At 39.4% G+C, this 15,787-nt stretch overlaps 2 protein-coding genes and 1 long non-coding RNA gene across 3 annotated transcripts; 1 reads left to right on the forward strand and 2 right to left on the reverse strand.

The window, feature by feature from the left end:
- Positions 1-6,424: 6,424 nt before the first annotated feature.
- LOC146677307 (uncharacterized) lies at positions 6,425-9,429 on the forward strand. The gene is made up of 5 exons (XM_085379520.1): positions 6,425-6,552; positions 7,949-8,023; positions 8,283-8,438; positions 8,702-9,017; positions 9,203-9,429. The coding sequence occupies exons 1-5, from the start codon at positions 6,520-6,522 to the stop codon at positions 9,427-9,429; spliced, it is 807 nt and encodes a 268-aa protein (XP_085235646.1). The 5' UTR covers positions 6,425-6,519.
- Positions 9,430-9,433: 4 nt separating this feature from the next.
- Positions 9,434-12,834, reverse strand: LOC146677308 (uncharacterized). Its single transcript, XM_085379530.1, has 10 exons — positions 12,717-12,834; positions 11,897-11,953; positions 11,647-11,720; positions 11,228-11,328; positions 10,880-11,083; positions 10,630-10,716; positions 10,180-10,433; positions 9,895-10,023; positions 9,672-9,812; positions 9,434-9,448 (listed from the first exon to the last, which is right to left on the reverse strand). The coding sequence occupies exons 1-10, from the start codon at positions 12,795-12,797 to the stop codon at positions 9,434-9,436; spliced, it is 1,143 nt and encodes a 380-aa protein (XP_085235656.1). The 5' UTR covers positions 12,798-12,834.
- An 881-nt stretch (positions 12,835-13,715) lies between these two features.
- LOC146677309 (uncharacterized) lies at positions 13,716-15,465 on the reverse strand. Its single transcript, XR_014907547.1, has 3 exons — positions 15,363-15,465; positions 14,475-14,629; positions 13,716-13,921 (listed from the first exon to the last, which is right to left on the reverse strand). It is a non-coding gene; the product is annotated as an uncharacterized LOC146677309 (long non-coding RNA).
- Positions 15,466-15,787: the final 322 nt, after the last annotated feature.

Here is a 15,787-nt window from a genome sequence, read left to right on the forward strand (position 1 = left end):
GCCACTGTGTACACACGCTGTTCGCTCTTGGAGCTGTCAAGCAAACAAGTACAAATCCAGCACAGAGACAGTACAATCTATGTGAACAGTAAATAAATAAATAGCAGGATGTAAAATGGAAACAGAGAGCTTAGCATAGAGACAAGCATGAAGTGCTCTGTGGACAGACACAACAGAGGAGATCCTGCTTTGGGCTCGTGTCTCAGACATCATTTTTCTTCTCTACTGTATGTCTTTATTTTCCTGTAACACCCCCTACACACATACACACACACTCACACACAAACATCACTCTCCCAAGCTCCTTCATTTCTGCTGAAGGAGAGGGAGAGGAGACGCAGAAGAAAGGAGGAGGGGGTTGCGATTAGTTTCAGGGTTCTAGCTCGCTTGATTGGCAGCTGGCAGCATATGGAGCCGTGAAGAAGGTTTGCCCACGCTCACTTCAGAGGAAACAAATATTTGCCTGAAGGAGGGAGCGAGAGAGAGTGAGTGAGAGTAAAAAAAATATTAATTAGTTTTCAGACGCGCTGAGAGATAAAAGTCGGCAAGACGCACCCATCAAAAGGCTGCAGAGTTAGCTGCAAAATGGAAATTTTCCCCAAGTTGACAGATCCAGTAAGGCTGCAAGCAGAGCTGAGGGTAAGTACATATGTGGAAGCGCTGAGGTGCGCGAAGACAGGAGCCCAACGTAGATTCTGCATTAACATCTGTGCATACGTTAACATATTCTGAGCAGAATTACACAGACATTTAAGAATGCATCTTTCACACTTCTCTAGCGGCTTCAATTATTTCTTAATTATCATCTCCACATCAAAACGGAGATGCGTGGAGATCGGCACATATGCACCGCATTAAATGCACTTGAAGTAAGTATTGGTAGGCATGAATCCCAGCAATTCAAGAGAATTACAGTTTAATTAAATTCAATTTTATTTATATATTAAATATAAAAACATCACAAGAATGGTTTCTTTATATTATTATCAGGCAAAGACCCCAACAATCAGACCCCCTATGAGCAAGCACTTGGCAATAGTGGGAAGGAAAAACTACCTTTTAACAGGAAGAAGAGACAGTCAATGCATCATGGAAAGCCTCCAGCCAGCCTTGGCCTATTACAGTGTAATTAAGGGATGGTGCACAATTACCTGATCCAGCCCAAATAATAAGGGCTTTATGGGGAGATTGTTTTTCAGTATACATTTACAGTATACTGAGCTCTGTGGATCTCAACAAAGCACAGCAGTTCTGGAGTAATGTCCCTTTTTTTTACTGATGAGACCAAAGTGATGATGTCAGGGCATAATGCACAGTGCCACATTTAGTGAAAACCAAACACGCCATGTCAGCGTATCATAGCAACTGTCGAGCACGGTGGTGGAAGAGTCATGATTTGGGCGTACCACAGCCGCAGGATGTGGGCGGCTTGCAGTCACTGATTCCACAATGAACTCTTCTGTCAAAAAGCCAAAACTTGGCTGAAATTGGGTTATGCAAGAAGACAATGACCCCAAAATAGCAACAAATGTTGCAAGTCCAGAACTTGACCTGACTGAAATGCTGTGAGAGCTGTTCATAAATGAATGCCTGCAAACCTCAATGCACTGATGCCATGTTTCCTCCACAGCAATGTAAGAAACGGATAAATTCATACAGTCCTAATGCTGTGCTTAGAGCTTTTAAATGGCTGGATGAAGTCCTAAAAACCATACTTGTTGTTTTTTGAGAGAGTCCTGTTGTCTTGTGTGCTGCTTGATTTTTTTGAACCTGTATTATTATTATTATTGGATCGATGTGAGTTATGGCCATAGTGAACTAACCCTACCTTTACCCCATGAGTACACTAGATGCATAGAAATTAACATCTTTTGCCTACTTTAATACCAAAAAGTACCAAACAAACAAACTGTAGAGCACACCGGCTGTACTAATCTAGGCCAATCATCTCTTCAGTCAATCAACTCCCTCTCTACGAGAAAGCAAATATTTAAACATTTTTCCAGTGAGCTGATTTATTCTTTTAATGTTATATCTACAAAATCCAGCCTTGCACTGTTTTCATTAATCATATGACTAAGACGGATTCTCTGGGGCAACAATTAGAGTTACCATTAGAGCGCTACTACTAAATAAACAAAACAAAATAAACACACCTTTTTAAAAATCTTTTTTATTTTGGCCTCGAGACACTAATTGTTAGTAAAAAATAACCTCATCTGCAATCTCACAAACCACTAATCAGGGCCTCCGAAAAAAGAAACCGCCGCATGAAAGAGACGTTGCTTTGCTTTGATACGTGGCGTTCAGACACTGACCATGGGATTATGCACCACTGATAAGGTAATTAACAGACTATGATAGTGTAATTAAGCAACATCTGAGAAGAAAGGCTGTTGGAGTGGTGTGTTGGTGTGGGTGCACATCAAAGCCCGTGGCACTGCATTAAAGGCGGGCTTGCTGTGCAGAACATTTGGTTTAGCGTGGTTTCCTCTGCGAAGGTATCGATGTGTGCCCAAAGAAAGCTTGTCGTGCCATTGAGAATTAGCTGACAGCACCAAATAACTTCATAGTGATGGAAATAAAAATGCCTTTTCTGGAGCAATTGGGTAGTGCAAAATGGACAGAGATCATATCAGAGGCAGTAACCGATAGCTTCATTGTCTGAGTCAAAATGGTGTCTCTCGCCATCAGATTTCAGAGAATAAATGCAACTCGCATGAATTCACTTAGCTATTTACCTTGCTTTGCTTTACTGAGAATGCACCTTTGTGGGATTCGCCGTCAGGCCTCGCAGAGTGCACTCCCTCCTTTTCTCTCTCCCCCTCTTTTCCTCTGTGTGCACTGAACCAGCACAAATTCAGTTTTATTGTATTTATTTGTTTATTTACTCTTATCTCTTTTCCATTTCAGAGGCTTCCTATCAGAGACCTCCAAACCTCAGAAGCCGAGTGGCAGGGGAGCTGCCAGGTTTACATTTGAGTCCGTATGAGCGTGTGTGTGTGTGTGTGTGTTTCGGGATAAAATTAAAATACAAATGGAAAGGAAACATTGGAATCATCACTTTTCTTATCGCCAGCTACGCGGTTTACGGCTCCCACTGTTAACAAACTCCTCCAGGGTGATGAAACAGAAAGCGCTGAAATGTACTCACTTCATGACTCACAGAATATCTTTTAAGTAACATTATAAACCATTGGCAAGGGGTACTGCAAGGGGAGTGAAACTCATTTTAGGCATTACATCACTGCGAACAGCAGAGCCTGCACTTTACTGTTGGATGCAGTAAGAGCTGCTTAGCGTATTTTATCTCGAGAAATATCCCGGGACGGTTTTTGATATGACAGATCACCCACAGGTGTAGGCCTTACGTCCAAAATGAGCAACTCCGCTGAAGCTTAAAGTCTACTTTTTAACTGCAACTTATCTTGTCATTTCAAATCTAGTGTCTTGCGCTTTGCTGACACTGAGGAATATGTGTTGGTGTCCAAACATTTTCTGACCTAACCGTACTGTTTCCCACATTTCCTGTTTCCTCAGGCAAGAGTAAGAGTGCAAGCAGCTCGCCACAATGCCAGAAGTTTGGTAGATGATACATGACTCTATATGAAATGGACAAAGCCATCTTGGTGTTACCCATTAGTCCTGTTTTGACATCTTCAGCCTTTGTTTTACTCAACCAGACATTAGCCAGGAATAACCTCTGGTTAAGAAAGAACACGTCCAAAACGTCTCCAGCTTTATCACCTATTTCAATCTGAGTTGAATTATGATTTCAAATGAACATTGTGATTATATATTTTTTTTAAAAAGAAGCGAGCAACTGGTACCATATATTCATTAGGAAACAGTTTAGCATTAAATAAGTTAAAAAATAGCATATTACTGCCTCTGCAACCAAAGGAGCCTCCCCTTGGTGCTCATTGCAAAAAATACAGGTTTAAGACACTTCAGGGCTTCACTGTTCACATCTGGGCTTCCATACAGCACCTGCATGTGGGTCAATAGCTTCCTCTCGGGCCGTAGACAGAGAGTCAGAGTTGGCCATCACACATCCTCAGCCCTGAGTCTCAGCACTGGCTCACCCCAGGGCTGTGTGCTCAGTCCACTGCTCTACTCTCTCTACACACACGACTGCACTCCTCGCCACCACAGCAACATCTTTGTGAAATTTGCAGATGACACCACAGTGGTGGGGCTCATTTCCAAGGGAGACGAGTCTACGTACAGAGACGAGGTGGAGCAGCTGACGTCATGGTGTAAGGCCAATAACCTCCTCCTCAACACTTCAAAAACCAAAGAACTCATAATAGACTTCAGAAGGAAAAAGGCAGAGATCCAACCACTATTCATAAATGGGGACTGTGTAGAAAGGGTGGCAAGCTTCCGCTTCCTGGGAGTCAATATAGAGGAGAACCTTTCCTGGAGTGTGAACACCTCCGAGCTGCTGAAAAAGGCCCAACAGAGACTGTACTTCCTGAGAATTCTCAGGAGGAATAACATCACACAGAGACTGCTGGTGTCCTTCTACAGAGCCACCATTGAGAGTGTTCTAACTTACTGCATATGCATCTGGTACACTAGCTGCACAGGGGCTCAGAGGAAAGCACTCCAAGGGATCATTAACACCGCCCAAAAGATCACTGGCTGCCCTCTCCCCACACTGGAAGTTCTACACAACGCCCACTGTTTTAAAAAGGCCCAAAACATCATAAAAGACACCTCACATCCTGGCCACTCCCTGTTCGAACTGTTGCCCTCAGGCAGACGGTACAGGGCAATCAGAGCAAGGACTAATAGACTCAAACACAGCTGTTATCCAACTGCAATAACACATCTGAATACTACAAAAAAAATGTCCATCACGCCACTCTTGTGTTAATCTATGCACGGTCTGAAGCATGTGTGTGGGAATGTATGTGAATGTTTTACTGTTATATCTTATTAGTATTTTAAGTATTCTATCTATTTTATTTATTGAATTTTATTGTTTTATTTATATTTTGATATTGCTAGGGATGATGCAATGATCGGGGACCATTCTTAATTTCGTTGTTCTCATGACAATGACAATAAAGTTTCTGATTCTGATTCTGATCTGGAGGCTACATAAACTCACTGGCCACTTTATTAGATACACTTGTTTCTTAATCGGCCAATCACATGGCAACTATTGAAACTGTATCAAGATGACCTGTTAAAGTTCAATCTGAGCATCAGAATGAAGAAGAATGGTGATTTAAGTTACTCTGAATATGACATGGTTTCATGTCTCCAGGGTTTACAGAGAATAGGTGGAAAAGTGAAAATATCCAGTGAGCAGGAGGTGAGAAAGCCTTGTTGATGCCAAAGGTCAGAGAAAATGACCAGTCTTTACAACTAAGGTATCCAGAAGAGCATCTCTGAATGCGCCACACCGTTGTCTTGATTTCTGCTGTACCAGTGTCATGAAAGCATGGATCTGTCCTACATCGCATCAATTGTTCAGGTTGGTGACGGTCACGTAATTGTAATTCGGGTGATGTTTTCTTTTGCCCCCCTTGATGTCACAGAATAGTATTGCTGCTGACCATGTCCATGGTTAAACTGAGTGTATATATCCAAATCAAAGTAATCAAAGTATGGCTAATCCGGTCTTTAAGTCTGACGTCATTAGCCGTATCCGGGTCCAAAATCTGTTTCTGTCACGGTTCGCTTGAGGACTCACATGCAGGACTCAGAGGCACAGTCAGTATTTATTACAGTTCCACCAGGTGTATATACAAACAGTGCAGGGGATAGTGCTATATACAAAGCGGTGACAGGGAAAAGGCTCCGGGGAAATCCAGGTAGGGAAAAGACACTTGCTCCTCTTCTGACTCTCTCTCCAAACACTCACACAAAAAGGGAATCCGCTCGGGGAATGCAGGGTCGGGTCCAGGGGATCTATGTACAGAAGGAAACACACGTTAGAGGTTTTGCACAGGGAAGCAAAAGAGAACTTGCTCAGAGCCGGGCTGCACTGACGCGAGTCACACACAACGATCCAGCGATGAGTAGAAGCCACTCCCTGGCTTAAATATGGGCTCAAAATGTGGTCATAAATATTTTGTACTTGTAAAAAAGATTTGTACTTGTAAAAAAGATTTGTACGTGTAAAAAAGATTTGTGCGTGCGTAAAAAAGATTTGTATGTGTAAAAAAGATTTGTGCGTGCGTAAAAAAGATTTGTATGTGTGAAAAAGATTTGTGCGTGTGTGAAAAAGATTTGTATGTGTAAAAAAGATTTGTGCGTGCGTAAAAAAGATTTGTATGTGTGAAAAAGATTTGTGCGTGTGTGAAAAAGATTTGTGTGTGGACTTAGAAAAAAACCCCCTGCAAGTTACAAGTACGAATTTTGACCCTATTTTTCTTCCTTTAAGCTGATTGGTCAATGTCATGTCAATCACAAATTAAACAATCCAATCAGAGAACAGATGGGTTTGGCTGTCGGGGGGATGCTTTACGGACCTTCAGGTCCTGGAAGGGTTGCAGATTGAAGATGGAGGACAGCGGTGCCGCTTCTGCGGCGCAGGTAAGGTTTAGTTTATGGTTTACTGGAACAAGCTAATTGTCCAGACATATATTTTTGAATATCATGTTCGTTTACTACACTGTAATTTTTCACGGTGCCAAAAGATAGCTTAAAAAGGGCTCTCAACATTAGCCCTAGTGTTGCATGTGTTTAAATAGTCTCCTGTGTGGCACGGTCTGTCTGCTTAAACATCAGCATCGTGGAGAATTATGTGTTTGGATTTAAGTGTAATCCCGATGAGATGTCGTTTTGGTAATAATTGGAACTGAAATGCTCTGACTTGACCTTAGCACTGGTCCCAGGTCACCCCCGAGTTTGTGTTAGAGTAATACTACAGTAATTACAGTATACAACAACTTTCAGCAGCTACTGAAAGTTAGGGGACCTAGCTTAACTTTCAGTAGCTGCTAACGCATTAACGAGCAAACCGCGCTAACGTGTTATGCTGCGCTAACGGAAAATCGGTTAATGTCATTTTAAGGAGATTACTGCTGACAGCACAAATATATGTGTGTGTATAAAGTATCTGATTTCAGTTTTCTTCTACTACTGTAATTATGGCTTAACAAGCTTCCTGAGTGAGCGTTTTGGGATTTATGACAGCTTATAGGCAGTGACATTGAGAAGTACTCTGTTATACAGTACCAGATTGACCAAGAATGCTTCTGTAGTTAACTGTAGTGCAGTGTCTGTCTGGTGTCAGTAAGCTAATGTCTGTTGATATTTGCTTTGCTGGATGTGTCCTGTTCAAAAATTTAAGAAGGAATTCAGGAGAAAATGATTTAAAAAGATTGGATTTGCTTCAGCAGTTGAAATTACAAGTTTATAGTGCCAGCCTTTTGTGTGAACCAGCTTCCCAAAAAGGATAATGCTGAAACGGGCTTTACAGCTTATATACTGTGACAATAAAAACATATGCTGATTCTAAGGCCCAGTTCACGGCATGTTGTTCAGCCTCCCTAATCCAGAGACTAATCTAACCATTATCGTGTGTTTGTAAGCATACTGCAAAAAACCCCTCTGCACTCTATGTGTACCTGCAATATTTCGAATACAGCGCTGAATGACATTCTCAACCTTCAAACATGGAGTGCCAACATGCTTATGAGCACATTTGCGTTGTGTACATCTTTAAAAAAAAATGAAACAGCCTTACTTAATAATTTTGTAAAGTAAATTTTCAACCCTAACAGATGTCACATGTGTTTAGGGACTTTTAAAGTCTTTCTGCATCGGGTTATGTGTTTTGAAGTGTGCTATACTAAATTTGTGGGTCATCTGTGTCATCATGGGAACATCCACAGGGTACTTCAGAGAGAGAAATAGTAGAGTGTATGATACATCCATAGAGAAACGTGTAAATCTTTGAAAATTGCCTGATTGTTTTACTTAACAGGTGACTGTAAATCAAGTGGACCTTGGTCGATCTCCCTCCAGAACAGAGAACCTGGGATGTTCCTGTGACTCTTTGGTGGGTTCATTTTTTTCATTATTAAAGTAAAGTTGTTTGAATTTTTTGAATACAGCAAGGTGGCACAGGATAAAACATATTTAAAAATAATTTTTAATGCAATTCAGTTTCTTTACTGTATTACAAAGTTAATCAAAATAAAAAGATTTCATGAGAATATTATTTGGTTTTATTGAGTTTTACGCAGTTTGACATTTCATTGTTCCTTCAATGCACTTCATATGATATTAGTAATTGAATAATTTTTTTCTTCTTTCAGGTGGCTTTAGGAAGACATGTTTTCCAAAACCTTCAAAATAGGCTGGTGCAGTCCTACCAACAGCAGCCCTTGGACCTTGATCATATTGAGTTCCTCTGCGTGAACGCATCAACTCTAGTCTGTTCTCTTTCTGCTCATATTAATGTTCCATCAGTGGTAGGTTTATTTGATTTAGTTTTGGTTATCTTTAAAAATCGTTTCAATATATGCCATTCTTATGTATCTTATAATGTTAATTTTACAGTGTAGTAATTATGCTATACAAATGCACCTGTCATCCATTGCCTTGTTAAATCCAAGATGAAATTTTGTTCTGTGTTTCAATATAAAGATTGGGTATAAGAATAATGATAGTAAGATGGTAAAACTGAATTCCAGGATTTCATCCAACTAAATATTTTAATGCAACCATTTTTTAGGTGGTTGAAGCTCTTCACCACCTCATCTGCCTCATCCATTCCGATATGGATACAAGAAGGTCTGCCATTGTTGTTGACAGCTCAGCTGGTGAACGGGGGAGGCCAAAGCTCTATGTTTCCAAAGACCACCTCAAAGATCTAATAAAGATGGACCTCTCCGTTCCTTGTATCTCCAAGCTTTTGGGCATATCGCAGAAAACAGTCCGACGAAGAATGGAAGAGTGGGGCCTCTCAATAACGGCAACCTACAGCTCACTATCAGATGATGAAATTGACAACTTAATTGCAGCCATAAAACAGGAATCAAAAAATCTGGGTTAGTTATTCATGTGAAAAATAATGCTTGTAATAAGGCTATTTTATTTTTCTTGCTAGCAACCGTTCATATTTACATGAATAACACTAGCTGAATGTCATGATTAGTTAGTAGTTTGATTTACTGTACTATAAGTGCCTTCCAATGTGCAGTTGTGATTCTTTCACTATGGAATGTCTTTTTAGGCTACAGAATGGTTAAAGGATGCCTCAGGGCACTGGGCCACAGGGTGCAGTGGAACAGAGTATGGGATTCCATGCGTCGTGTTGACAGCGCTGGAATCCTTGAAAGGATGGCAAATCTTGGATGTGTTGTCAGAAGGACATACAGTGTTCCTGGTCCTCTGTCACTGTATTATCAATCAATCATTTTGTCTCACTTAAAGTATAATGGTAAAAGGACTGATTCTTAATTTTCTACTCTCCCAGACCCTTCAAAATTTTTTCTACAACAATTATCATTGTCACAATCACATTGTTATTTTCTGTACTTCCTACCAAAAATTCATACAGAGCGGGGAGCCAGGGTCAAACTGCTGATCAGTAGATGACCTGCTCTACCTCCTGAGCTACAGCCTCCCCTAAAAGCAGCATTAACTGTCATGCCATCTAGCCTTGTCACTGTAGTCGGCATATTAGAAATGCATTGAAATACCTGTGCAGTAAGAATGCTGTCTTCATGCTGGGGAAAGACCACTGAGGCTGTGTCAGGTCTTTGTTGAAGCATAGTCAACAATCCGGTGTCCTTCAGACCTTTTCTGATGTGTTTTGTCTGCCTTTTAGTTCGGCCTATCACCTAAAACAATAATTAAAAATAACCACATGACATTTGCTTAGGTGATGACAATCTAAAAAAATTTTTTAAAGGGCAATCTTACTGCATGATGGAGAAGCTGTTGGAACAGCCATCTGCGGTTTTCTGCACTAACGGGTGGCAAGTCCCAGGAAATGGCCAAATTGTTAATGTCATCCTTCTGCTGCTCAGTGAGGTGTTTATTACCATCAAGCTTATAGAGGAAAAAAAATTCCATTTTAGTATGTTGCAAATATATTGCATAAAAAATCTGCATGTTCTTGGGGGGGGGGGTATTTACACGTATATAAAAATAATGAGTTAATTTAAATTATGATTTCACAAAGGCTTGAAGTAAATTAGTATTCACCATGCAAATTGTAGAACGAATATCTAGGTCTGGCACATCATCGAGCTGTACAGTGACAGTGTCTCTATCAGCATGGACCAACATGTGAATAATAGCCTTGCTGAGGCCATGCAATCGTGGCCCATCGTTCAAAAATGAATGCCCAATCATTCTGCCTGCTACCACAAATAAGTCACTGTCTGCCAAAATCTGAGAAGTAGAAGGCACTAGATGGTTCTCTTGTCCCTCAAAGAGAAGGGTCATGTTGGCTGCACCTGGAGAAGAACAGTACAAGAAAAATAAAAAAGGTATAGCGTTATCTATTGACGTAAGTAGTTGATTAATGAAGTGGTCAAACATGATGCAAATACTTCAATCTTTTTTCTTTTTTAAATTTCTGGAGTAAATTTCTCGATGGATTATTTTAAAAACTCATCTCACATTAATTAAGAAAAGGATATAGAAACATACCGCTATGGATGTTAAAGCCATGTTGCAACTTTAGCATTGCCATGCTGAAAAAATGTCTCTGGACCCCAGTGCCAACAGCTGTGTCACCTATTTTAAAATTGGGAAAAAGAAAAAGACAACAACAACAACACAAGTAAAGTTACAAACTGCTTTACAGCACCCTTTAATGGAAAATTCTCATTTACCAAGTTGGAATGTTAAACAGCCTTTAAAGAAAGTAACTGAATCTATGCTTCACCATAAGCATTACCTTGTAAAGAACAACGAAAAGGTCCTGCCCAATCAATCTGTGGTCTTTTGTAGAAAGCAATGATCTCTCGGCTCTGGGATGTTTGATCTTGTCGAATGTCAATGATAGCTGTGATTTTGGGGTTCTCCTCCTTTTCCTTTAAGAGATGCCTCTTAAACAAAACTGCAGCATCTTGGGGATCACTGGCCTTTTTCCACTGTTCTACTAAAAGATAAAGTACATTGTATGCAAAAATAACATTTTGTACTGTAAACCCAGTAAGCCAAAAAATTAAGGCCCAGCACACTTTCTGGTAAGCACGTCAATTTGGAATTTTAAATATACTCTGACATTTGGTATGAAAAGTACCTTCCTTATTGTTGGCTGGGATGTCAGTGTTCATCTCAGCAGCAAAATTGAGAAGTGTGTCTCTGACTTCATGTGCTGCGTGATGCAGGTCATCCACTTCACTTTACCCAAAGTGTTGCAAAAGAAAAAAAAAACATCAGTGTTTAAACCGATCGATCGATAGATGGATGCAGGAATACTGTCAATAAAAGATAAGGTCACCTAAACAATGCACTCTAAAGAAGCAAAAGTATATTGTTAAAATGCCAGGATGAACACTGATAAAAGCTCATCCATGTGGTCAACATGATCATAGAAGATGAACAGGTTAGATAAGGATGAGCCCCTGCTATGACATGATGCAAAGACAGAAGCAAGAGCAACTATAAATGTGCTACACATAGCATTTGTTTAGTGTTGTCCAACTAAAATGAACTTACCGATCACCACATGTACTGGCATGCAAGACCAAGTCATCTGGAGGATAATGATTTCCACAAACAGGACAAGAAGGCTGAAGAGGATATTGCAATTAAAAAGTGTATTTATTTTAGTCCTAGCAAAGATGAACAGTCCAAATCTAGCACAGAATGCCACAGGTAATTAGCAAATAATGAAACAGTTGAACAAAGATCTGCTTGGAATTTTGTATTGTCCATATTACAATGTTAAATATATCTGGGAACTCACCTCCAATTGGACTTCATTCTGATGTGCCTGGTCAGTTATGCTTTCACACGCGGCTTCCTGGTAAAGGAATCTAATGTTACATTACACATTTATGGTAGCTACATGCTGCTCACGATTTGTCATTTAGAGCAAACTAGGGGATCAACGCCCCTCATGGGGACACTCCAATAGGGCATAAAGTTTTGGACTCTCCACCAATTGCTCTAAAGCAGGGGTGTCAAACTCAAATACACAGTGGGCCAAAATTCAAAACTGGAACAAAGTCGCGGGCTAACATTAATATTTATTGAAATATATTTGTTCCTCCAGATATAAGAATGAATCTTTTCTTATGGACTCAAACACGTTTTGCTAAAAAACGGAATATGAAACAAGCAAAGCTTAATACTAAACAATATATATATTAGCTGTATAATACCAGTAGGCCAACTCTAATAGTAATTTGGTATGGCTTCGCAGGGCAAATGTAATTAGGCTGCGGGACAGGTTTTGACACCTATGCTCTAAAGAAACGAAGAAGCTTCTCAGATGAGAGGTGGCACATCTTCAAGAAAACTTATAGAAGTCCAGATGTTTTCTTTGCAAACTCTTTAGACTACAATGACTGGGATAACTGAGAAACTTCACAGACATTTAGAGCAAAACTTACGACTGATTTCAGCACATACATTGACTCTGGAAATTCACCCAAAGTAGTCTTGGGTAAAGCATAATATTCTGTCCTTCCATTTTGAAAGTAGTAAAAAGAATACAACTTAAAAAGTTTTAGTTTTTAGCAAAGGTGGTAGCAATGTTTGTTTTACTGTTGAATTTGGCTTACTTGTACACAGTTTTCTACGTGACAAACAAGTAGCTGAAGAGGCATAGTCACACCACAGGTCTTGCACTGAGACTTCGGCATTTTGCTGAATTCTGCAGCATCATGTGGAAGAGGTGTAGTATCAATTTTTTCTTGGAGAGGGACAATATAAAGAGTATTTTTTCCATTGTTGGTGGCCATCTTGAGTGTCTTGGCTGTGTAGCCTTGTGTTCCCTGAGATACTAGAGAGAGATTTCTCTGTCCGCTACCACCTAGAATATGGAACAAAAACCAAATAATGCATTCGCAATACAGCAATGTTCTAAAAGTTGAGATCATAAAGTACAAATAAATCCATAACATTATGGAACACTACTCTTGTATAGCAATGTCTTTAAAAACTACCTTGTAGCAAACTATGCTTTTCATTTTTAAACAATGCTTAAAATGTTGAATGAATCACTAGACCAAAACAATATTTCATCCATAAACATATTCCGAATATTCAAGTTTTTAATTAAGTGGTGCTGTACTGTTGATCTTATACCTGTAAACAATGGAAGTGTATTGATGTGCATCTTATGCCTTTATAGCTTTTCAATCACAATGCACAAAAAAAGTGAGTTAATCGAAAAAAAAGACCATGCCTACAAATTTGAAAAATAAATAATAAAAGCCATATCAGTGTTCCATAAGTTATTCTCGGAAGAAGTGTTAGAAATGTTTTAATTAGACAAAAAAGCTTCTTGTAAAACTTATCCGGATGCTTTTGGCTCTAAGTAAATGTCTTCTATTAACTCAGACACAAAGTCGGGGAGTTAAAATGACTTACCTCCTGCTTTATACAAGAGCCATCCACCAGTTAGGGTCTTCATCTTCGGATACTCTTCATGCAGAGCTACAGTAATCTAAATTAGGGTTAAAAGAAATCAAACATTTCCTCATCATTAGTTTGTCAAATCAAATTGTAACATTTTTCAATTTTAATTTTAAAGTTTAAAATTAGAAGTACTTCTTCATGATCAGCATTGTCAGCTATGCTGAGAGTTCGCCTTCCAAGTCCAGCTTGAAGAAGCCGTATTTCATTCTTTGGGGTTTTTGTCGTGGAGTCAGGCAAAAGACAGAATTGCAACTGAAGGTTGCGAACTGCATGTATGACATTACTAGGAGCTGGGAAAGGCCTCTTTCCTTTGGATTGCCTTCTTTGAAACATTGCTGGAAATGACCTGTAAATAAGATTATACATTTGAGGCATTAAACACTGCGCCAAATTCTTCCAAATTAAAGCAAGACTACTCATCTGATTGGAAAAGTACTGCATTACTGTTAAGGTGAAATGTCATAATGATGTTTAAGGAGGATCCAAGAGCATAGGTAATTTGCAGAGCAGGTTGTTTAAATAAAAAGATGACTTCCATAAAAGAGAGTAAGAGTAAAAGCTGAACACACAATAGAGACAAATCCTGGATGCAGCATTTTACTTTTGTGCATGCCAGGTTAAAGCCTATGAATTATATTTTTAAACCAAAACCAAAGAGTAACTCAAAACCAAAAGGGTTCCTTGAATCCAGTATTCATTATATCCTTGTCAGTACAGATTTTATGTCTTCTCCAGAATACAGGGAAAAGAATATTAAAAATATGAACAACTGAAATACAAACCTAATTATCTGGGCTTCTACTTTACTGAATATCTTTGATTACTGTTCCATAACACTCCTCCCCCCCGAAAAAAAAAGAAAGGAGTAGCATTACTGGCAATTTTCTTTTTCTTTTTACCTTTGCATTTCTATTTGGGTGCTCACTCTTGGGGTTTGCTGAGGCACTGTCGCAGTAACAGATGTGGTTGCAGTTCTACTCCTAATATCAGACTGGGAAGTTGACAGAATTCCCACAAGATTCAGTATAGCCTTCTCTATTGCAGTCTTTGGCTCCTGTTGAAAATATATTTATATGTTATTGAACATCTGCATCTTCATTTAAACAATACCATATGGTTTCCCGATATATCCCTTTTTCCCTTATTAACCTAATATTAAAATAGTTAACAGTATAACTAATAGTCATGAGTGAGAGTTTAAAAGAACACTGAGGAAGCTTGTTAAGCCATAATTACAGTAGTAGAAGAAAACTGAAATCAGATACTTTATACACACACATATATTTGTGCTGTCAGCAGTAATCTCCTTAAAATGACATTAACCGATTTTCCGTTAGCGCAGCATAACACGTTAGCGCGGTTTGCTCGTTAATGCGTTAGCAGCTACTGAAAGTTAAGCTAGGTCCCCTAACTTTCAGTAGCTGCTGAAAGTTGTTGTATACTGTAATTACTGTAGTATTACTCTAACACAAACTCGGGGGTGACCTGGGACCAGTGCTAAGGTCAAGTCAGAGCATTTCAGTTCCAATTATTACCAAAACGACATCTCATCGGGATTACACTTAAATCCAAACACATAATTCTCCACGATGCTGATGTTTAAGCAGACAGACCGTGCCACACAGGAGACTATTTAAACACATGCAACACTAGGGCTAATGTTGAGAGCCCTTTTTAAGCTATCTTTTGGCACCGTGAAAAATTACAGTGTAGTAAACGAACATGATATTCAAAAATATATGTCTGGACAATTAGCTTGTTCCAGTAAACCATAAACTAAACCTTACCTGCGCCGCAGAAGCGGCACCGCTGTCCTCCATCTTCAATCTGCAACCCTTCCAGGACCTGAAGGTCCGTAAAGCATCCCCCCGACAGCCAAACCCATCTGTTCTCTGATTGGATTGTTTAATTTGTGATTGACATGACATTGACCAATCAGCTTAAAGGAAGAAAAATGGGGTCAAAATTCGTACTTGTAACTTGCAGGGGTTTTTTTTCCAAGTCCACACACAAATCTTTTTCACACACGCACAAATCTTTTTCACACATACAAATCTTTTTTACGCACGCACAAATCTTTTTTACACATACAAATCTTTTTTACGCACGCACAAATCTTTTTTACACATACAAATCTTTTTTACGCACGCACAAATCTTTTTTACACATACAAATCTTTTTTACGCACGCACAAATTTTTTTTACACATACA

Source organism: Rhamphochromis longiceps, linkage group LG2 (genome assembly GCF_057381845.1).
Source record: "Rhamphochromis longiceps isolate RC_006_pf linkage group LG2, R_longiceps_female_GT1.1, whole genome shotgun sequence".
In the NCBI taxonomy this organism is placed as follows: domain Eukaryota; kingdom Metazoa; phylum Chordata; class Actinopteri; order Cichliformes; family Cichlidae; genus Rhamphochromis; species Rhamphochromis longiceps.

Excerpts from the sequence above, each read along its gene's own strand:
- LOC146677307 (XM_085379520.1), top strand. The coding sequence starts at position 6,520 with ATGGAGGACAGCGGTGCCGCTTCTGCGGCGCAG. Across the intron at positions 8,439-8,701 it reads ATATTAATGTTCCATCAGTG|GTGGTTGAAGCTCTTCACCA; the intron begins GTAGGTTTATTT and ends ACCATTTTTTAG. Across the intron at positions 9,018-9,202 it reads ACAGGAATCAAAAAATCTGG|GCTACAGAATGGTTAAAGGA; the intron begins GTTAGTTATTCA and ends ATGTCTTTTTAG.
- LOC146677308 (XM_085379530.1), bottom strand. The coding sequence starts at position 12,797 with ATGCCGAAGTCTCAGTGCAAGACCTGTGGTGTGACTATGCCTCTTCAG. Across the intron at positions 11,954-12,716 it reads ACGTAGAAAACTGTGTACAA|GAAGCCGCGTGTGAAAGCAT; the intron begins GTAAGCCAAATT and ends TTCCTTTACCAG. Across the intron at positions 11,721-11,896 it reads AGAATGAAGTCCAATTGGAG|CCTTCTTGTCCTGTTTGTGG; the intron begins GTGAGTTCCCAG and ends TATCCTCTTCAG.